Source organism: Oenanthe melanoleuca, chromosome Z (genome assembly GCF_029582105.1).
Source record: "Oenanthe melanoleuca isolate GR-GAL-2019-014 chromosome Z, OMel1.0, whole genome shotgun sequence".
NCBI classification, from domain to species: domain Eukaryota; kingdom Metazoa; phylum Chordata; class Aves; order Passeriformes; family Muscicapidae; genus Oenanthe; species Oenanthe melanoleuca.
The window spans coordinates 7362960-7386339 of NC_079362.1; the positions used below are offsets into that span (position 1 = coordinate 7362960).

Sequence of the window (23380 nt, forward strand, 5' to 3'; positions counted from 1 at the left end):
CCCCGGGCTGCGCAGGTAACCCGAGATCCCAGCGCTGGGGAAGAGAGACCCCTAATGTTGGCTCTGCACACAGGCACCGGGGACAGCCAGCACCAGGCACTGCACATGAACGATCTACACCTGCAGGAGCTTTCCAAACACCTCCTGCACTTCACCCTCTGAAATACCAGACGGTGCATCTAACGAGTAGTTTTGTCCAGCAGTTACAGCTCAGACTGCTCTGCAGGAGCTGGAGATCAGCCCCTCCTTTATTCATAGGATAGAAAGAGAAATGCTTCTTAGGCTGGGATAAATGTCTGTTGCCAAAATGTCCACATTAAACTGATAGCTTTGAGCTTTTATCCAATAGTTAATTAAAACTCCATAATTAATCCTTGGTTTCATTCACATCCACTCCTCTTCCCCATTTAAAAATGTGCAAATTGAACATACACCCACTATCTGCCTCCACAGCAGCACCAAGATACCTAAAACATGACCTCTTAACCACTGTATTCTTTAGCAGCATTTTATTAAAAATAATTACCTGTACAAATATAAAATACCTCCACACAATTTCATTCCCTGTATTTTTTTTTTGCTGCAAGAAAAGTGTGTGAGGCGAGTTCAGGATGCACTTCTCCAGTAATACTGATGGCTGCAGGAATTCTGGAGTTGGTTTCCTAATTTTTCTTTTCCATTTCCACCAGTTTTTCTAAGGCTGCAGTTTCCATTTAAAAATAGTAAGTCTGCCATAAAGCAGGCAGGTGCAATACAAAAAAAATTTACCCCCAGCTTACCAAGGTGTGGAAACACTGCAGATTTTGGGGCATTTTCTTTGAAAAAGAAGAAAATAAACTAAGAAAGTTTCTCACTTGCCCTCATATTTTTCAGGGTGTGTTTCACCACAGGTTTCAGAAGAAGGGCTTGATTCTGTTAGTGAATACACTCAAATGACCCAATGTGCATGACCAGTCAGGTTAATGGCTGAGAATCACAACCACAACCATGGCTGCACCAGAAGCTCAGCAGCTCTCAGGGCTGATCTGTAACTTCAGACTGCTTGAGCTGGAACGTATGCAGGAATAAGTTCATTATTCCTAAAATGAAAAGGCAAAACCAAACTGGAATCCGACAAGAACCTTTAAAAAAACCCCACAATTCCTTTAATAAAACATCCACTTGCTGTGTTCCTGTTGCTCCCAGCCTCACAGTGAGCCAGGCAACATTGAGGGGCAAAATGGGAAAATGAGGAGAGACAAAAAACCAACAATTCCTCTGCAGCCTGTGTGACTTCTGGATCCTGTCTCTGGAGTGCAGCAGTGCAGGAGAACTGTTTGGCAGGCAGGAGCCTTCAGAAGGTGACAACTTTGGGTGGCTTGGGCTGAGCTCTCTGCAGCGCCGGCGCGGCCGCGACGTCCTCGTGGTCAGCGCTCAGGCCGGGGGTCCAGCGCCCGACTGTCACCTGCTCTGCAGGACACAACACAGCGGTGGCAGGGCCAGCTCTGCACCTGCACGGCCTGGCAGGGCAGCACAGCCACCACTGCTCACGGGAATCAGTGCCACGGCACCCACACCGCCTCTGCACACTGAAACTGGCCCCACCTGCCTGGGCAAACTGGGAGCTGCAGCGCCTGGACTCCTTTGCCAGCTCTCACCTGTCTTCCTGCACCTGGACACACTCTGCACAATGCACACTGGATCTCAAAGAGCATCACAGCTCCTGCCAATGGTGCCACAGTTCCCACTAACTCAGCTGGTTTTAACCAGCAGCTCCAGTTCTGGAAGAAGTCCCTTGGGAGAATAAGCAGCACTTACAGCCTTTACTATGGATGGTAAAGTTACCAGAGAAAGGTAGGAAAAATCTGGTTACAGGCTTCTAAAACATCAGTCATCCAAGTGGGCACAGCCTCTACCTGCAGATGAGTTTGGGGAAATTTCAGAGCCTTCTGGTCATAAACTTCTGCCATACCAATTCAGACTGAGTCTGACCCATTCTAAACTGGTAAAGCAGCACACACCTACAATCCTACATATTGTCTCTCTCTAAAAATACCATAAATATAGGATCAGAAGTAGAAAATGCCATATATATTTTACATATATTTCACCAAAGTGGCTTATTATTAGGTGTGTCATAGAAACAAAGTAGAAAAACGCACAGCTGTGTCACCACTCCAGTAACAGGATCATTCTTCAAACCCTTGTCTGATGCTTTGCCTCCTGCAGCACAGAGGGGTTTGGGGTATCTAATTTAATTTTTCCACCCACATGGAAAGCTGAAGGACACGTAAGAAAGCAGTTTATCAGCTGTGAATCCAGCTGGACAGATCTCCTTAGTCCCTGTCCAGGGTGGCTGACACAGCTGCCTGCACACACCAATCTGCAAAAAGCAGCAGCCAGCTCTGCGGCACAGCTGCCAAACTGTGAACAGCAGCACAAATACAGCCAAAAAAATACAGATTATTTCATATGGCCTTCAGATACACACAAGATGGACTTTCTTTTTAAAAAAAACCAATTATCTTAGTTTTGCATTGCAACTTCCTGCCCCCTCCACACCCTCCCTGAGTGTCCCAACAAAAGGTCACCTCTGCAGCTTCCAAGTTCTCTTCCCAAAGCCTTACCCCTGACCACAGTTGTGCAGAGCAGTAGCTGAACACTGCTGGACTCACACCCACCCCACACCCACACCCACTGCAGCTCACCTGCATTCTGCTTCTCTGGGCAGTCCTTCTTGAAGTGTTCCACAGAGCCACAAAGTTTGCAGCCCCCACCTGTTCACACAGAAAGTTGTTACTCATCTGAGGAGAAAAAAATATCACAAAACACCCAAAAAACACCCAACCCAACACCCTCTCTGTGTCTGTGAGGGATAGAGCTGTTTGGGATCGCACTGTTCTGTACAGCACTGCACTCCACAAATTCCAGCCACTGCTTACTGGGTATCTGATTTGCTGGAAGCTCTCTTTCTGAGAAACAAGCAGAATTCTGCTGAAATCCATACTAAACAGAACTTTTAAAATTGACAAGGGCTCCTGAGAGGCAGGTAATCCACCTGCAAGTACTGAGATGTGAAATTCTACACAATACAAAGTTACACAAGACAAAAACTTGAAAGCAAGGTGATTTTTGTTCCACTTTTAATTGTGCTGCAAGATCAGCTTCTGGAGTTTGCCAAGACCCCACGTTTGTGCTGGGAAACACCAGGAGACAAAATGCTGGTTGTTGGAGCTAATGGAGAAGTGAAACCCTCAAAGTCAGACCCCAACTCCCATTAAAGTTACCCAGACTGAAGACAGTCTCCCTTTAGTGGGAGCCCCTGTTTTGCCACCTCCCAGAATCTTAAGCTACTTGGGTGCATGTACATGTAAATACACATTCACACAGGATTTTGCTCCTTTGTGCATTTCCTGATACTGTGTGGCACTTTGCACCTCATCCCATCATTTAATACTAAACCTACACATAAAACAGAAATCCTACAGCTAATTATTCGACAATGAATTCCACAGAATTACTCTGCTTTTACTGAAAGATACACAGGAATTCCTTTTACCCACATTCCCATTCACTTGCAGTGTTCTGTATCAGGTAAGAAGGACACAGGAATTTAATTTTACTAAATTTAGTGGATCAGTACACTCACCTTCAGCATACAACCCCTTGGGATTATCCGGACATGACCTTGACAGATGCCCCATCTCACCACAGATGAAACATTTTGCATATGGAAATGGCCCTGCAAAATCCCACAGGGTTTATGGTCCACATCAAAACCTTTCTGAAGCCACAGACCCAACACAGTGCCATGACAATATTTTAATCATTTCATGCTATAAATTGCTGTCAGGCTCCTCGTTCTTGTATTGCAAAAATTTAAATTTCTAACCCACAAAGCCTCAGGGTCAGCAGACAGACAATTTAGACCCGATGACTTCACAACACCACAAATTCCTGACACCCACCAGCAGCTGGATCCACCTTGGCTCTGCATTTGCTGAGGTCGTGCTCCGTGGATCCACAGCGGTAGCAGATCCCTGTCCCCATGTCCTGGCTCTCCAGCACTGCAGGACAATCAGCCACGCCATGCCCAGGCTCTCTGCAGTGGAAACACACCTGGGAACAGGAAAATGCAGTGATTCTGTGAGTGACACTCAAAACCTGGAAATCCCAGCCCCACAGGGCCTAAAGAGTAAACACAGTTTTGTCCCCAGGAAAAAGCAGCCAGGAAGGAACTTTGTGCTCTGCCATCAAACTGTGCTCTGTGCCATCAAACCACTTTATTATGGGCACTTTTCTCCTTCAACCAGCAACACACAGTGCGATGAACCACACACAGAACCAAGACAGGCTGTGGGGCTCCTGAAAGGGGCAGGGGGAACAGTGCTGAGCCAGGAGAGCCATGCTAAAGGCCACAACTGGAGCTGAAAGACTTTTGTTCCAACTTTTTTTGAAACATCTTTTGTTTCAAACTTCACATCTTTCATCTGAAACATGCTGTGCCTGTGGCTGGGTAGAGAGAGAGACCTGTGCCTCCCACATGAGGGTCTCTTTTAACAAGAAAGAGGGAAAGTGACTGGGAGCTAAAAAGGGGAAATTTCAGGGGAAAATGCAGTGGCTATTCCCTGGATGAGACCCCACACACACACCACAATCCAGGCAGGACTAACAGGAGGGAGGAGCTGGGCATTTCTGCCAAAATCCTTGCAGAGGAAGGCACCTTGCAGCTGATCAGCCACACAGCAGCTGGAAGGCAAAGGAGATAAAGGAGGATGTTCTGCTGGATCGGCAGCTGCGCTGAAATGCCTCTCTTTGGGCTGACCACATCCCACCCCAGGTTACCTCAGGGGCTGTCCCGAGTGACCCTCTCCAAGGTACGACCACCCCTAACTGAGATGTGCGACTGAAATCACTTAATCTCCACCTCAATGTAAATAAAACAGTATAAAAGTGAGTTAGAACGGGGAGAAGTTTGGGAACAGCTGAAGCCGTCTCTCCCCCACAGGCCGCTCTAGTTCTGTGCCAGCTTTACCAGAGTTAGAGTTTGTCTGTGCCAGGCTTTAATTAAATTGTTTCGGACACTTTACCAGTCAGACGCTGCCACCGGCATCCCTCCAGCCTCAACCCGCCACATTCCATTGCAGAGGGTGTGACTGTGTGTGCCCTGTACGCGAGCTGGCACGCTCCCCACACGCGAGGGCTCTAATAAAAAGGTAAGGTTTGTCCCTTTTCTCCCCGCGGCTGCAGGGCAGGCCTCACCATGGCGTTCTTCTTCCTCTCCTGCCTCCTCAGCCTCCTGCTCTCCCTCCGCCTGTCCTTCCTCCTCGCCTCCTCCTCCTCCCGCCGCTGCCCGAACCCGTTCACGTCCTGGTTCTCGTACTCCTTCTTCCTCCTCCTGCTCCTGGCCCGCGGCTCGGGCTGGGCGCTCAGCTGCTCCCAGGGGGTGGCGGGCAGCGCCCGGGCCTCGGGCGGCGCGTTCCGCCGGGCCCAGCGGGTCATGGGCGGGCCCGGCACCGGCACCGGGCCGGTACCGACACCGCCAGGCACGGGGAAGGGATCCGGGCCCGCACCGCGCCCGGTGATGACGGCAGGGAAGGGGAGGAGAGCGGGAGCAGGAAGAGGCGGAGCGGGACGGGGCTGGGGGGAAAGGGCTGGGGAAAAGGGCGCTCGGGGATGAGGGGAAATGGAGCCCGGAATGAAGGATTAAGGGGGATTAGAAGGAAAGAGAGGAACGAGGCGTTGGGGAAAGGAGGGCCGGGATGAGGGGAGAAGGGGCCTGGGATGGGGGAAATGGAGCCCGGCATGAGGGGAAGGGGGCTCGGGGCTCGGGGATGACGGGAGAGTGAGCGCGCCTTGAGGGGAGAGGGATCCCGAGATGAGGGGAAAGGGAGCCCGGGATGAAGGATTAAGGGGGATTAGAAGGAAAGAGAGGAACGAGGCTTTGGGGAAGGGAGGGCCGGGATGAGGAGAAAGGCTGTGTGAGGATGCGAGGCCGGAGGGGAGGTGCTGAGGGGAGAGCAGGCTCTGGGGCTGAGGGGATGGAGGGAGCGGCGGTGAGGGAAAAGGGATGAGAGGGTGGGGTGCCAGTGTGAGGGGAATCATGGAACGGTTTGGGTTGGAAGGGACTTTAAATCCCATCCATCCCATCCGTGCCACGGCAGGGACACTTCCACTGTCCCCAGTGTCCAGCCTGGCCCTGGGCACTGCAGGGATCCAGGGGCAGCCACAGCTGCTCTGGGAATTCCATCCCAGCCCTGCCCACCCTGCCAGGAACAATTCCTGCCCCAAATCCCCCCCAGCCCTGCCCTCTGGCACTGGGAGCCATTCCCTGTGTGCTGTCACTCTGATAGCGTAGGGTTAAAATGTTTCTAAGACTTGGGAATGAATGTCGAGCTTTGTCTGCACCTGTGTAATCATCATATGATAAATAATATGATTGTTAAATATAATGATTGGTAATTGAATAGAATTATTGTTTAATCATAATAAGAATCACAAGAAAGGATGTTTGGAGGGTCCTGATGAAAATTGCAAGAGTACATGCTTCGATAAGATCAATGTATACAATAGAACAATATGGGTTTAATAAGTAATATATAGTCATATAACAAAAAGGTTATAAAAACATGTCCATCTCGAATCCATGTTGGAATCAGATTTGGGGTTGTACCCCTGATTCCCAGAGCTCTTCAGTAAAAGCACCTGCATATAACCATCCTGTGATTGTGTGTTTCAAAGGTTAACAGCTCCGGCCTGTCAGGAAAATTAATCCACAACACCAGAGGTTTATGGCCAAAAAGGAGACAGAAGAACCCTTTTACTTTATTCCAATAAAGGAGAGGCCATGGGGCATCCCCTGGGATCTCTCAGATTTTTGGAGGCTGCAGCCTCCTTTTATCCCAATTTCCCTCTCTCTTTCCCCATTGCTGAGGCACTTGAGAGGCACAGACTGCCCAAACACCTGATGCCTGAGATTCCCTCTAATGTACAGCCCTTCCTTCTAATTTTAATTCTTACACAATCCATGGTTTTCCCCCATTGCTTCTTTCATCTTTCAATATCCAATTTCATTTATCAGCAAACCTACAGTTTGTTTATAAATAATCTTTTTCCATTCATCAATCAGTGGAATCCTTCCCATTGTTTCTTTTATCTCTCAGTGCTGGTTTTATCTACCAGCAGACCCACAGTTGGTTTGTAAAGACAAATGGGACATTCGTCTCAAAATCTTTAGTAAAAAGAGCTGAAATATATATATATCTGAGAAGATAACCTTGAAGAGAAGCAGACAAATAACACTGAAAAAACACTGACCCACAATTATCAATAACTGTCAAACTGTAAACCAAGGGGCCTCATGAGGAAATAAAATACAAGACTCTCAAGATCACATCTCCATTATAGCACATACCCTAAGAAGATGAAGTCAAATAAACTAAAGGCTTCCCAGACCATTAAAAACTCAAAGGAATATCTGAATATGTATAGTACTCATTAATATACATTTAACCAATGCAAGGAAAAAATAATATACAAGAATTATTCTAGTTAATGGTGTGCTTTTGTTTGCCAAAGCACCCCAGCACTGGAAACTGTCCCTTTTATCCATCATTAAACTTTTAAAAATTCTAAACGAGGGGTGACCTGAGCCAGGGTGAATCTCCAGGGCTATGTTCTCAGAGCAGCCCACTCAGCAGCTTAAATAAATGTTTATCAGCCAAATAATGCTCCCCTCCTCCCCAAAGTCAGGCTGCTGCATCTTGTTCTTAGCATTTCGCTCGATCCCCATGGCACTTCCTGCTTGATTTTATAAAGTATGTGCATTATACATACACTGTAGAAAAAAAAAATAAAGAATATTACATTTTCTCTAGCAGTTGTCCCTAACACCTAGCACAATCTCCCTGGAGGAATTCGCGCGTTTTGCCGATTTTTCAGTGGGTATTGAGCCCACTAGAGGGAGGTGTGCACAAAGCCTGGTTTAAACTGCACCTCTGCCAGGCAGGACCAGCACGCTTGCTCTAATCGTTCAAGAGCAATTAGCGCTGCCTGCAGATAAAAATAACTGGTGAACGCCAGGAAACAAAACCAGAAGGGATCGGTATTTTATAATCTAATTTTTACAATTAAAAACACCCCCTTTGCTGATGTGGTTACTTACAGCTCAGCCACAGCGTGAGTCCCGGTTGCTCCTGCCACTTGCTTTGCTTTCTGCTTTGGTGAAGTCCTGAATGTGCTGTCCTAACTTTCCCAGCCTGGAATTTTATCAGTTTCTAGACAGGATCAGCCACCCTTAGGATTCAGGCAGTGGAAAAGGGTGTTTAACACCTTCCTGCTAAATCAGTCAGACAGCGTTTACCTCAAATATCACTTACATGGCAGAGGCCACACCTGTTTAAATTTGCACTGCTTTGGGATTTGTTCCAGGTTGACATTGCTGGAGCTCTCCTGTACCTGGGCACCAGGTGAGTTATGAGCAAGGCAGCAGCAGTGCAAATAATTGTAATATTTTATGCCTCTTTCTTTCATATTTTCCTAATTAACAGCAGATTGTCTGAACACAGCACAATGTTCATCTGTTAATAATCCTCATACTCTAAAAAGGAAGTTTTGTCTGCTGAAGGAGTATCAGAGTTTTTGGCTGTACACACACACAGCTGATGTTATCTTTGTTAACTTTTTTTTGCCTTTATGGTTTGGGTAGTTAATACTACCTAGCAGAGTGTTTTCCTGGTTTTAATTTGAATGTAAGCCTGAGGAGAGAAAAGAAAATTAGGCCCTCTTTCCTCTTAAATTCTGTTACATCTGCAATATTCTGAGGCTCCTTTGCAGGTGGTTCACTTTGATTTATTCTCCATAAGATCAAGAGATTGCTTAGCATTTAGTGCTCTGCTTTCTTGTCAGTGTTAAATGATCACCTGTATTATATTTGATCTTAAATATTTATGGATTTTGACTGCTACAACCAGGGCAGCATTCTCCTCAGTGAGTCTGCTCAGCTGAACTGCCCTGGATGTCATTTCCACCAGGCTGTGCTGCTCACAAATGTGATTCTGTCAGGAATCTAAGCAGAGCTTAAATAATTTGCTCCACTGACTTCTGGATCAACTCAGATATTTATTGGTTTATATTCAGGCAAATGTTTGAGTGCCTGGATGAACTGAAGCCTTTGAAGGCTAAGGTCAGTGGTCAGTTATTTTATTTTTATTGTATTAGTCAGTTTTGTTTTGTTTTTTACACTGCAAAGCTGCTGTTTGTTATTCTTGTATCATCATGACAATCTGAGAAATGTGGCTCAAGGAGTATTAGACATGCACTGTTAGAGTGGCACAAGAATCACCCCAGGTTTTAGTTTTGGAGGCTGCCTGTTAACAGAAAACACAATTTTCTCCCAGGAGAATGTAACTTTTTATTCTTTTCAGAAACCCACAGTGAGGAAGTGAACGAATTTAAACTTGATTTGCACAGCACTTCACTTAAGCTTATGTCTTCACATCACAAAGTTGTAATTTCTAGGGTTAAAGGTATAAAGGAACAAAGGAAGTATGGGTTATCCTCCTGTGTTTGGATACAATGCCCTTTTCTGCAGTATTGGCTGCACTTTGAAAAACTGCTGCATTTCACAGAAGAACAGGCTGAACCTGCAGGGAGCAGCAGAGGTACAGATTCCTTGGGCAGAGGGATTAGCAAGGGAGAGTGCTCTAATCTTTTCAGTCTTACTAATTTCTTATATTCCTCTCAGTCAAGAAAAGGGTAAATTTCTCATTTCTACAGAAAAAAAAAGAAAAGCAAAAAGTAGAGATGCCAGTAGTTCATGCAGTTATGGCTGAGTACCAGGTAGATTATCAGTAAATTTCAAAGTCCAAATGCTGGTTCAGAATGGAGTGAGAGCTAAGACAAATACTTCATAAAGGTGTGCACTGAAAACTTACAGCATTTTAAAACCAGAATATACATAAAATGAGCTAAAAATCAACTGGCATGATTAATCAACTTCTTTTTCCTCTCTGCTGGGTCTACCTGAGTTCCCTGAGCAGTGAGTAGATAAAAAACCCACTTTCATTACCCTTGTTTACTGATAGACTTATTACTGTAATGATATTTTCTCATTAGGAGCCCAATATTTTCCTGTAATAATTTTGAGTGAATTAAAAATGCGCTATCAGTCATCAGCAGTAGGCTGGGCAGGAGGGGACTCTGTGCCCTCTTGGAAGATTTGGCTTGGTAGGACTTCTGTACAATATGCAGTGCATTTTGATGTTTCCCACAGGCATTTTTGCAGGCAAAAGAAGTGATTGTTTAAGTCATTAATCTTTTAATTAAACCTTAGGCTGAATGCGAACTGTAAGAGGCATTGCAGGAGAAAGATGAGCATGCAGGTCTTAAATTGCATTCCAGTGAGTCTTAATTAGTAAAGTAATTCTGTATATAAATATTAGCTGTAACTCATTCCTCGTGTTATCTGCTGCCTCTTGGTTGTGATGCTCCCACAGAAATGTTATGTCAGGTGTGCATTGATCTGTAGGAGTGGCAGAGTCCTGAACCTCCAGAGCCTGTTGTCAGTTTTTGTTGGAGCAGCCAGGGATTTCAGGAGTGCAGTGTCACATGTGAGATCAGTTACAACTGTTGTAGTAACAGAATTAACAGGCTGGTTTGGTTGGGAGGGACCCTAAATCCCACCCAGTGCCACCCTGCCATGGGGACACCTCCCACTGTCCCAGCTGCTCCAGCCCCAGTGTCCAACCAACCTTGGGCACTGAGGGATCCAGGGGCAGCCACAGCTGCTCTGTCACCCTGTGCCACCCTGCCCACCCTCCCAGGGAACAATTCCTTCATAACATCTCATCTAAAGTGCCCATTTCCTCTGGTCTTGTAATGGGAAATTCCTGCCCGATTCTCACCCTGCATGAACTGCCTAATGGAGCACAGGGCTTTGATGGATTTGGGCTCTGATGGAGCTTGACCTGAGAGATTATTTCTGCTGATCCCTAGTTGCTTTGTCAAGGGCATTAGAAAAGTGCTTGAGGCATGACACATAGCTCCTGGGGCACTTAATCAAATGAATTTCAAAGATTTATAGAGAATCAGTGTCTATCAGGAAAGAGTTTTATTTGGCAGAAAAGGGCAGTGCAGTACTTGTGGCTCTTGGAAAAAATAAATATGAGAAACAAAAAGTTGCATTTTATGTCAAGAGCTAGTACACTAACGCAGCTTCTGATTTTTTAATGTTTTCTGGTTGGGTTGTTATCTGTCATTATCTGTATGCTTTTCTTTCTTTGTGTGGGCACAGAACCTTTCAGGTTGTTTGTTTCCTGCTACAGCCATTCTCTCTCATATCCACCTTCCAGCTGCCCCTGAAAGCACAGAGGGGCACAGACCCTGCTCCCCACACTCAGCCCCAGGGTGGGCTCCAAGCCAAGAGAAAACTGTCCTAAGTGTTATCATGAGGGAGCAGGAGTGGGCAAAGGCATCCTGCATTGACTTAATAGGCGTGTCACTGTCCAAGTTTAAATTTAAAATATTAATTAGTGATGTGGAATAAAGAATGAGGATATGCCATTTGTATGAAACAGCTGAGTTGCTCTTATCGAATGTATAGATATCATGGAGAGAGAGCAAGGTGACAGAAGTGGAAAATGTAGGTGACAACCAGCCTTTGCAAAATAATCCATGTTAGAAGGAGTATTTTGGTTGTGAAGGACATGCTTGGACACCAGGAATACAGAGAATGCTGCAGTTGGAGCAGAGCAGGGTGTAAGTCATACCTGGATGTCCCTATTTTGTGCAGACTTACAATTCCCTGTCTGGTCAGAGCACAGGGTGGCCAAGGCACTGGTCTGGGTAATTTGCACTTCTCAGGCACTTCACAATGACTGATTCAGCCAGGGATCACATCTTTGAGTGGGCTGGAGGTCTGGAGGTGTTCTGTCCCAAAACACCCACCAATCCCACTCCACCCACAGTGTGGATCATATTATCTAGAACCTTGCTCCTTGAGTTTTGGGTCTGTTCCAATATTTGACCATCCTTGTAGGGCAAAATGCCTCTCTAATAGATAACAGGGATTCCCAGTATCCTGACTCTGTTGCCTCCTGTCCTGTCACTCTGCACCCCTGTCGTGGCTTGCAGCAAAGGACATAACCAGCAGTGTGTATTCTATCACCATCTTTAAACCAGCTGGGCAATCATCTTTATCTTCCCACAGCCCATCCTCCCTCCAGGAGATATCTCCTGTTCATGGCCAGTGAGTCCCAGGGCATGACTGATAAAATTCCATCATCCCACTGGGAGATGCTCCAGCCAGGGGAGGAGCCAAGCCTTTCCTACCCAGATAAAAACTGACATTTGGGACACCAAGGAACCTTCTTCCCACTGGATTCCAGAGGAAAACCAGACCTTTGCACATCATCCCTGGAGCTTCAGAGGAAACTGCACCTTCTCCAGGAGCACTGCTCCAGCTGAACCACATCTGCCCCTGCAGGAGGATGCAGCCACCATTGAATGGGACTGTGCCAACACCCTGACTGACTGACGGGTGTCAGCTTGGATTCTGACTCTGGCAGGGTTTTGTTCTTTGTTTTTTTCTTCCTTTTGTATTACTGTACCTCTATTATAATCTTTCCTCGTAAAGAACTGTTATTCCTATTCCGATACCTTTACCTTAATTTCAAAACTGTAATAATTTGGAGGAAGGGGGGGTTTACATTTTCCATTTCAAGTGAATCTTCTGCCTTTCTTACCAGACAGCTGTCTTTCCAAACCAAGACAAAATCCAAAGGAGAGTCTTGAGCCTGGTTTCCCCTGATGCACACAGTGATGGTAGCCTTCTCCTACCAGGCTCTGCCTCTGGAACCCATGAGGTTTCCAGCAGCCCCCTCCCACTGTGAAATGCTCTCTGAAGAGCAGCCCTGCTCTCCAGCTTTTATAGTACCTTCAGTGGACTGAGTGATGCTCCTCATGCTCCAGGATGTTGATAAAGGCACTGAAACAGTCATCAGCCCCATACCAGCTCCTCAGGAATGCTGTCAGCAAGTGGCAGCCCTCTGGACATGGTGCTGCTGCCCATCAGCAGGTTTACTAATCAGCAGGAGAAAAGCTAAATACAGCCTAAAGCCTGAGGACACTTGGCCCACAGTTGGATGTTGTACTGAGCTGAGAGTTTTGGAGAGCTAACAGTGAATTCTTTCCAGTTTTGCTTATTTACCTTCTATGTAAAATCAGCAAAAGTCTGTTTCCCTCCCTCAGAATTACTATTATTAACCACCATTTGGAAAGCCAGCAGCAAAATGCTCGGGAATGTGCCCAGCTCAGATGAGGAAGTGACAGTAATCACATGGAAGCTCCAGCGTGCTTTACACTCAGCAGCTCTCCTTCTGAGCCAGCTCACCATGCTGCTGATTTTCAAGAGCAGCTAATTCACATCTCGCTCTCAATTAGCTTCCAATTGTGGCTTTTAAAGTCTTAGCCAGTTATGGGCCAGCTAATCCAGCCACAGCTCTGCAGATATGACTCACCCAGGGACCGTCCTGCACTCTGGCTGTGAAACGCTGTGTTTCCATATGCAAAACAGGAGCAATCAGTGAGATTGTGAGCACTTGCTGGTTTTTTCCTTTCCGCTGTGCTGCTGAGCACACGGGACCGTGGTGAGGGGGGAGATGTCCCTCGGAGTGGCAGCACATCCTCAGGCACTTTGGGGAGCGGCAGCTGAGCCAGACCCCATTGCCTTGGGGGCTGAGCTGCAGGAGGGGGCTGGAGCAGGTTTAGGTGGGATGCAGGATATCAGCAAAATTATTTGCCTCCTGGATTTGGGCAGTTTGCTGCAGGGCACAGGACACAGAGCAGAAATAAGCAGTGTGCTTATAGGAGGCATTTCAAATATGTCCAGAAGTGCAAGTGCTGCATAGAATTAGAGATCTGTGCTTTCTGCACAGCTGAAGTGAGACTATTCTTATCACCAACCACGAAAGGGGAGCAGTCCCCCAAAAAAGAGCATCCCAAAGTGGTTGTATGGGTGCACCCCAGTAAAGCTGCACCCAGACCAGTTTGTGCCAGTGCAGGCAGGCATGGAGGAGACCTCAGGTGTCAGGTAGTGTTTTATTACACAATGCGTTTATACAGAGATGTACAGGGGTGCCTTTCCATCAGAATGGCAGCCACGTTTACCCTCAGCAGCAGCTTCATCTCCTGCTGAACTGAGGCAGAGGAGGTGGCACCTTGATGTCTTGACCTCTTTCCAGTTTCTTCTCGCAGTCAACGAGGTAATTGACCCCATCAATGACAATCTGGACCAGCTCCACCTACAACAACAAGAAAGAAATTGTATTAACAGAAGGTTTAGCTCATCTGTTAATAGAGGAGTGGGAAGTTGGCTTGTGCTGTGACAGCAGCAGGCAAAGCTGTAAGTGGGGAGGGTCACAGACGTCACACCTCCTCTGGCACAGGGAGTATGGGTTGTGCAAAGCCACAGTAATTCCCTTCTGTTGGCCCTGAGTTTGGACACCAGCAGCTGAAACCTTTGAGAGGAATGAGGCATTTGTCTTTACAAACAAGCTGTGGATCTTCTAGTAGATGATGCTAGCACAGAGAGATAAAAGAAACAACGGGATGGATTCCACTGATTGATGAATGGAAAAAGATATTTGCCTTTACAAACTGTAGGTTTGCTAATAAATGAAATTGGATATTGAAAGATGAAAAAAGCAATGGGGAAAACCATGGATTGTATAAGAATTAAAATTAGAAGGGAGGGTTGTACATTAGAGGGAATCTCAGGTATCAGGTGTTTGGGCAGTCTGTGCCTCTCAAGTGCCTCAGCAATGGGGAAAGAGAGAGGGAAATTGGGATAAAAGGAGGCTGCAGCCTCCAAAAATCTGAGAGATCCCAGGGGATGCCCCATGGCCTCTCCTTTATTGGAATAAAGTAAAAGGATTCCTTTGTCTCCTTTTTGGACATGAACCTCTGGTGTTTGTGGATTAATTTTCCTGACACCTTCAGTTAGGTCCCCAAACTGTGCTCCCACAGGAACAAACCAACAGGGCAGAAGTCCCTTTGTGAAGTGTTGAGCTGTTTCAAACATGACCCCCAGGAGGATGCAGGGTTGCTCCCCAGGTGATGCTGATGAGCCCAGGTCACTGAGAATTATAGATTTTTCTGTGCTGACAGGCACTGACCCACAGGAGAACACTGCATTTGACCTGAGGCCATGGGGAAACTTCCAAAATTGAATGACAGAACTGGGATTATTGGTGGTGTAGTTTAAATAGAAATAATATCACATGTTGGAAGACTTAAGAGTTTAAGATTTTGGAATATAGTAATACATTAAAAACAAGATGATGGTTTTAAGGCGGAGGTTTGTCCTTCTTCTTCACCTTCTTCTTTATAAATCTAGATGATATTGTGTGAATAAATAAAAAGTCCCCATTGCAGGCAACGAGTAGTTAGTTACTAAGGTAAAAATGAAAATAATTTAAGTAACATTTTACCATTGGGCAATTTACCTTTAAAAGGCCCTTTTAAAAAAAACGAAAAAAACAAAAAGTACTTCATTTTTAGTTTGTTAGCTTGAAGTACTATAAAATTCACTGTTTATGAAAGTGTAATATAAATAATAATTAATAAACATCTAAGTCCAAAATAAGAATACCCTCTTGCTCATTTAATCCCAACCCTAAAATAAAAAAATAAACCTCACCACGGTGGTGCAGGAGGGTGAGGACACAGAGCAGCCCTGCTGTCAGTGTTCAGCCCTCCTGGCAGTGCTTGAGGGAGCACTGAAGGTCTTGCTGTGTCTCCCCAGCTCCCAAAACTCCCCATGTTTCCAGGGTGTGTGAGCACAGAGATGTGGAAATTAACTGGGAGGGATGCTGGTGCAAGGAAAGCAAGAAGGAGGCTTCTTGCCCTGGTTCACACCAGCCCTGAGCACTGCTGGGGGCTCAGGGTGGGTGTTTGTCTTGGGTTGCAGTGCAGGATGTGTCCAGCAGTGTGTATTCTATCACCACCTGTTAACCCAGCTGGGGCAGTGCCCCTGATCTCCTGGCACACATTATCTGCTCATGGGCCATCTTTAAACCAGCTGGGCAATCATCTTTATCTTCCCACAGCCCATCCTCCCTCCAGGAGATATCTCCTGTTCATGGCCAGTGAGTCCCAGGGCATGACTGATAAAATTCCATCATCCCACTGGGAGATGCTCCAGCCAGGGGAGGAGCCAAGCCTTTCCTACCCAGATAAAAACTGACATTTGGGACACCAAGGCACCTTCTTTCCACTGGATTCCAGAGGAAAGCCAGACCTTTGCACATCATCCCTGGAGCTTCAGAGGAAACTGCACCTTCTCCAGGAGCACTGCTCCAGCTGAACCACATCTGCCCCTGCAGGAGGATGCAGCCACCATTGAATGGGACTGTGCCAACACCCTGACTGACTGACGGGTGTCAGCTTGGATTCTGACTCTGGCAGGGCTGGGATTGTTCTGTGTAATACTGCATTTCTATTTTAATTTTCCTAGTAAAGAACTGTTATTCCTAATTCCCATATCTTTGCCTGAGAGCCCCTTAATTTCAAAATTATAATGATTTGGAGGGAGGGGGTTTATATTCTCCATTTCAAAGAGAGGCTCCTGCCTTTATTGGCAGACAGCTGCCTTTCAAACACCAGGACAGCGTCCTTGGTGTGGCTGGGACTGGGAGGAGGGCAGGGACACTCATAGCACCTGAGGAGGCTCAATCAGAGCAGAGCAGAGCTGGGTCCTTCTCCTGCAGGTGGCCACGGCCCTGCTGGGGTGGTCCCTGAGCCTTGGGGACCACCCTGCCCATCCTGCCATGATCAGCACACTCAGCTCAAGACTGATGCTGGCTCTGCAGCTCTCCTATGCTCCCAGCTCCTGAGCTGATGCTGTACAATTTGTGGTTTATGTTTTTCAGATCCTGTTTTCCTGCTTTAGTGTATAACTCTAAACTCCATATCCTGTCAGCTGCTGTTCTCCTATTTTATTCTCTCTAAGCCTGAAACTCAAGGACACCTCACTGCCTCAGGCCTGGAGGGATGGAAACAAAAGTGAGTTGAGGGGGGCAAACTTGGAGAAAATCACTTCATTACCTGAAGCTGTAATTGGACAATTAACCCCTGATGTGTAAATGGACAAAACTTATAATTGTGAAAACCTCGTGACCATTGTCCATCTTGGGTGAAGCCTCTGGGAGGCTTCTGACAGCCCAAGGTGTATTATTGAAGTCTTTAATAAATACTTGCATTTATTCTCTTAACTCTGTCTAGCCTCTGTTCCAGATAGCCACTCCAAGGCCTCAGAGTGACACTGCCAGGGGTGGGATTCACTCCAGGCCCACAGCAGCACCAAAATCTGTAATTCTGTTTGGCAGGGGTGGTGGTGTCTTTGTAACCTGTTTCAAAATTGCTGGAGAATACAACGGGCCTTGTCCCCAGCAGACAGGGGACAGGTAAGGACCACAGACCCTGTGGCACTGTGAGACAGCAAGATAAAGCTGACATTTCTTAATCTCCATGAAATAGTCCATTACCAACCTTTAATGACTGGCTTGTTAAAACCAAGTGCAAACACTAAATCCCATTGTCTCTTTATTGTGACAGTTGCTGATTTTCAAGATATTTGTTTCTACTATAAAGCATTTTGGTGGCTTGGCAGTTTATTTTATTGTCTTTTACAGACTAGCTGTGTTGGGAATTCAGAGGTCTGAATTTGCAGCCTCCATAAGAAAAAATATTTCATATTAAGTTTGCATTGACCAGTAACTGAAACAGAGCAAAAATACAAAGAGTTCTATCTTGCACCTTTGGGAACACAATTCAATTCTGCAAGAACATTTACCACATAATGGAATTTATTTAATTATGTACTGGAAAAATTGTATCCTATAACAAAACTTTTCTTATCCCCTTGAATATGTCTCATCTTATTTAGATTTCAGAATTTCCAAGGGAGGGCTTGTGTCTTATCTGTTCCCTTAATCCTTTGGATTTTTGCTGTAGGAGGCATCACTGACTTCAGTGGAACTCTTCATGTAGGCAAAAAATTTGCAGGCTTAGGCTGTCTGTCAGCAGGACTCAACTAATCATGCTGTGTAATCCTTTTTTTATTATTAATGTCACTTTAATATAAAACACACATGGTGATGTGTCAGGTGTTAATAGATGTCTTTGTCACAGGCTGTTTTGGTAAATAATACAGCTTAATAGTATTTCACTCTTGTTTATTTTGTTCCCTGTTACTTATTTCATTCTAGATCCGAAGGAACACAGGTGCCTACATCAAACTTCAGTATTTGGAGCTTCCAGACATCTGGTTGTTGGGACTTTGAAAGGCACATGTGGATCAGACAGCACATGTCACCTGGCTGGGCTCTGTCCCCGTGGCAGGTGAGCCAGGAGGGGAAGGCACTGGGGGCTGGGTTAACAGTGTTGTCACCCAGGGTTTTATTTCTGTTATGAAAACATACCTAGAATGAGGCTGGCTCCAGGTCTTGGGGCTGCAGGAGCAGGATATCCATATCCATATCCATATCCATATCCATATCCATATCCATATCCATATCCATATCCATATCCATATCCATATGCAACCTGCCACAGCCTCAGGATTTGGGTGAGCCAGAACTGTGGGAGGAGGCTGCAGCTCCCCATCCTCATCAGCTGTGCTCTTGGGAACTGCTCTGTCTCATAAAATAATGAAGCCTAGGCTGGAATGAGGTGTGAGACCCGAGCTGCTGGGAGGGCAGCAGCTGCTCCAGGCTGCAGGGTCATTTCCAGGCTCTGGCACTACCAATGTTCCTTCTCTCTGATGGCTTTGCAGCAAAAGTCTGCAAGAAGATTGGATCAAGTCTGGCTGGTGGGAAATAGGATTTTACTAAGTCGAAATTTAAAGTTTGTCTGAGTGATGTTTAACCCAATGAATGTAGTAAAACATTACTAGCTTTCCTGAAATGGTGTATAAGCACATGTAGTGCTCAGTGGAGTTGGACTCTGATCACCACTCAGTAGTCCCCATCTCCCTCTCAATAGTCAACATTCCTACACCTGCACCTCCCCATGGAGATGCTCAGCAGGTATTTGTGCAGCTTGCTCAGGGTTGGCTTTTCCCACTGCCATGGCAGGAGCGGTTACCAAGCGCTTCATGTGCATTAACAGTTTTCCACTGGGCCAGGAGTGAAAACTGCCGTGCCCACCGGGGTCAGAGGAGGGAAGCTGCCCCGTGCCAGCACAGATCTAAGAGGCAAGGGGGGCCACAGGAAGGAGCCCAGGGGAGCAGGTTACCTCTGAGCGGCCGAGGCGGTCCAGGTTGGAGATGTCGTAGATGTCGGCCACGGCCGCCGTGTCCACGCCGCCGGTGCCGCGCTTCTGCAGGCGCAGGTTCTCCAGGATCTTGGAGAAACGGGGGTCCTGTCGGGACAAACAGCTCTGAGCTGCTGCCTCCCGCTGCTGCACGGGGCACAGCCACTGCTCTTGGACCCAGTGGGTCTCTCTGAGTTCTTCAGAGAGAAATCAGAGTGCAGGGGTTGAATCAAAGCCCTTGGATGCATTGCAGTGTTTTAAACCTCTCACACATAAAGTAAACATTTATGTAGAAGTAAGTTAGTAAGTTTTAGGGTGAGCTCTAATGCTTTCAGTAAGTGAAAGGTTTAGATTCCACAGTAGCAGTTAGTGCTCTAGTGAAGGTTAACAAACATAGTGATATTTCCAGAAGAGGCTCCAGGACCCCCAGTGCTAGTCATAATAGAGCTATAGCAAGAATACTGCTGACATTTTCCAGGTAGAACAAGATAGGTTGTACACATAGTTTATATGTAACCTGGTGTGCTAAGAAACTAGAATTCTAACAGGTTAAGGAGTGGTGGTCTGAGTTTGCACCTTAGCTTGTTGGAAAAATCCTATATGAGATCTTGTATTGGGGAGAGTTGCTGCTTTTAACTTTTGGCTTTTGCCAGGGCTTCTGGCCATCTGCTTATTGCTGCTGCTTTGCCATTGCTTTGATACTGCTTTGCTATTGCTTGCCTGCGTGCCTGTTGAGACTGATGTGCTTTTTAATAAATAACCTTTTTAACTATTAGCTGTGCTTATTTAGGCTAACCCGATGAAGCAGGAGCTCAGAGTAGGAGCCTGAGAGGTCCGGAGTTGCTGCCTTAGAGCACCGGAGGTCTGGAAGCTCACACCTGCAGAGCTGTGCTGCTTACACAGGATCAGCCAGAGGTGCAGAGTGTTCGCACTCCTCCCATCACAGCCCACCCTCGTGGCTGCCCGCTGGGCACACAGATTTCCATGACAAACACAGCGATTTGCGGAACTACAGCGCGCTGGTTGAGCCGTGCACTGCCCCCGGGACCCTGCTGCGCACATCCACAGGCTGTCCTTTCTGCGCTGTGGTTTCTCCCCCGCCCCTCTGCACTCCGGGAGAGCTGGCACTTGTCCCCCGTGTCACACTGATGTGTGTACCTTGCTGAGCCGGGGCAGCTTGACGTGGACTCCGGCGCGCAGCCCCGTGCCCAGGTTGGAGGGACAGGTCAGCACGTACCCCAGGCGCTCGTTCCACATGAACTCCCAGCCCCTCTCCTTGATCAGCCTCTCCACCTGCGGGGCAGCACAGAAACAAAGCAAAAAGGACTAAATATTCAAATATCTACCAGTGGATACCGGTGGAGCGGCAGGAATTTGCACCTGGGTGCGGTCTGGTCTGGGTGTAATAAAAGTGTTTGCAATCCTCAGGGACCAGAAGGGTTTCTTCTCGTGAGCTCTGTCTTGCAGAGGCTTGGTCATCAGAAAACTCTCTGTCATGGTGTTTTGGTAAAGCCTTAGCCCACAGAGCTAAATTTTCAGATAAGAGTTGTGGCTTTTGCCATTTGTTTATAACTCATTTATTTTGAGGCGAGTTTGCAGCAACAGATCCCAAAGGATTCAGGCAATACAAAACAAACAGAAGAACCTGAACCTGAGTTTTGTGCAGTTTTCTAGCTGGTGTCATGACTGTGTGAAGAGAACATTTGGCCTCTAAATGCCACATTTCCACTACAAGGAGACATTACAACTTGTAGGTAAGTCATCTCATTAGTAGGTCTCTGACCAGAACTGACAGGAGAGTGAAATAATTACCTGCAGGAAAATCACAAGGATATATTGCCCTTTGAATGACCTGGCACTCTGTTCACTCATCTATGTTTGTGCAAATCCAGGACAATTTCAGTTCTATTACTACTATTATTTTTCTTTTCAAATTATTATTATGATATTTGTCAGCTCTCTGAGGAGAACTGGATGCATGAACCAGCTCATGCTCACAGGATTCCTACAAATGTAGCAGAATCCTTCAGGTCTGAAGAAGGATACATGATAAATTACTCTGCTAGGATAATTTCTGTATTTTGTGAGGATAACACATCTGGCGGTGGGAAGCTAGACCTGACTTGCTGCCCCAGACACCTGCTGAGGGCACAGCTCCCAGAGCTGCCCCACCTCTTTCCATGTCCACAGGTTGGCATGAGCTCAGCTCAACAGCAGAGGCAAAGGTGGGAACTTCACCTGGGAGCTGTGTCACCTGGGCCACCACCTGAGCAGTGCTCAGTCTCACAGGTGTGCCTGGAAACCCACCCTGGAAACTCTCAGTAACCACCTTGATGCCAAAAGAGCATTAATCTGTTTTTCTGTGCCCCAAAACCCACTGCAAACCCTAGCCCAAACCATTCCAGAGTTTCTGGGGATTACCTGTGGGACACAGTAAAGGTCTATTTCTGTGATAAATCAATTTTTTTTTTTTTGTGCCAGAGCAGGTAAGAGGGCTGCACTGGGCTCAAACCCAACCTCAGTCACACCTGGACTTTCTGGACAAAACTGTTTTAACCCACACTCTGTCCCAGAAATCCTTTCTTATCATTGTGATTCTCTAGGCCAAAATAATACCCAGGAGCCCTGACTATCAGTTCTTAGTATTTTGATCACAAATCCCCATATCTCCCCAAAACAGTGAGAGCTAAACCCTGAGCCCCTGAGCGCAGCCTCAGCAGCCTCCACTCTGCTCCCAGTGTCAGAAATGAGAACTAGGAGGATGGGCCAAGTAAAACCTTCAATCAAGAAATTCAAACAGTGCAAATAAAACGCTTAATTTATGATTTCCCACAGTCTGCAGGCACAAAATAAAAAAAAAAAAAAAAAAAAAAAAAAAAAAAAAAATAAGAGGAAGGAAGGATATTTATTTATTTTTCCCTGCAACTCAGCTAGCAAACTGCCCATGTTTCCAGCTTTAGCTGTGCTGATGTGGATTGTTGTGTAGACTGATGTGACTTCATTTCATTGCTCCTGGAGATGCTCAGTGTGAGCCACAGTAAGCAGGGGTGACAGGGTGAACAAACAGGGATAATGAGGAATAATAAACCCATTGAGACGCTACCTCCTTTAATCCACGGCAGAACCTCTCAAAGACACGTTTCATGTTGCCACCCTTCTCCATGGAGATCACCCTGGTGTGGTCCTCTTCATTAATCCAAATGAGAAATGTCTTCTCATTGTTGTGCCTAGTCAAGAGAGGAGAAAAAAACCCAAAAAAAAACCAGTAGCTGTAAAAAGGCAAATAATCCTCAGCACCCTTAGTTTTAAAAATCCTTAAAATCCTTTATCACAGTCTTTCCAAGCAGCAGAGATGTTAAATGTGTCATAATAAAAGTGTTTCCTGGAGTGAGGGGTTGGAGCTGGTTCCATCACTGGATCCCTCATGCCTGTGGCATTACAGGGTATATTGGGCACAGTGTGAGCAGAATTTTCTGGTCTCATCATTCTGCTGTGGTGCTGGGCAAGGAAGATGTGTGTTGCTCCATCAGGAGCACAGCTGGGATGCAGCCAAGGGAGAAGCCAAGCCTGCACCCTCTGTCCTCAGGGAAGGGTTCTGTTGTTCTCAGAAAGCTCAAACATGCTGCTGGGAGCCAAGCAATGTGTGCTTACTTAATTTTGTTCTGCTCTGCCTCAAACCCCAGCAGCACTGGGTGTCTGCATCCCTCAAGGGATGTGTCTGGGATCCCCCAGTGACCCTGGGTCACTTTCCCTGCCTTTTCCTCTGCTTGGCCAGTCTCCTACTCCTGCCTTCCTACAGCACGTAGAAGGTGATGGATGGGATCACACTCATTTGTGCCAGCAGTGAAATATCACCAGGCTGAAGACATGAAAGTGAAAGTTCAAGATCACTGAGAGCCCGACTTCCAGCTGGTCTTTTGCTGTGTCTCCTTTTTCTTCCTGCAGTTGGAGCTGGGCAGTGCAATGCTGAGCAGGTGTAAACATCCTGTGCCCTGGCACTGGGGTCAGGCCAGCTCCAGTCACCTCCTCCTCAGACCCCTAAATGCTGAGGCAGGGTTTTATAAATAGTCTGACTTTGGCCTAACTCACC

General features: G+C 46.6%; 2 protein-coding genes across 3 annotated transcripts in view; both read right to left on the reverse strand.

Moving 5' to 3' along the window:
- Positions 1-494: 494 nt before the first annotated feature.
- ZCCHC9 (zinc finger CCHC-type containing 9) lies at positions 495-5577 on the reverse strand. The gene is made up of 5 exons (XM_056513829.1): positions 5242-5577; positions 3948-4098; positions 3629-3721; positions 2688-2756; positions 495-1449 (listed from the first exon to the last, which is right to left on the reverse strand). The coding sequence occupies exons 1-5, from the start codon at positions 5479-5481 to the stop codon at positions 1334-1336; spliced, it is 669 nt and encodes a 222-aa protein (XP_056369804.1). The 5' UTR covers positions 5482-5577; the 3' UTR covers positions 495-1333.
- Positions 5578-14057: 8480 nt separating this feature from the next.
- CKMT2 (creatine kinase, mitochondrial 2) overlaps positions 14058-23380 on the reverse strand; it is a 31937-nt gene continuing 22614 nt past the window's right edge. For both annotated transcript variants that reach the window (XM_056513827.1, XM_056513828.1), the window contains exons 8-11: positions 22394-22517; positions 20449-20583; positions 19273-19398; positions 14058-14279 (exon numbers count right to left, since the gene is read on the reverse strand). In XM_056513827.1, coding sequence (XP_056369802.1) covers positions 14160-14279; positions 19273-19398; positions 20449-20583; positions 22394-22517 — 505 coding nt within the window. In that variant the 3' untranslated portion in view covers positions 14058-14159. The remainder of the gene's footprint in view (positions 14280-19272; positions 19399-20448; positions 20584-22393; positions 22518-23380) is intronic.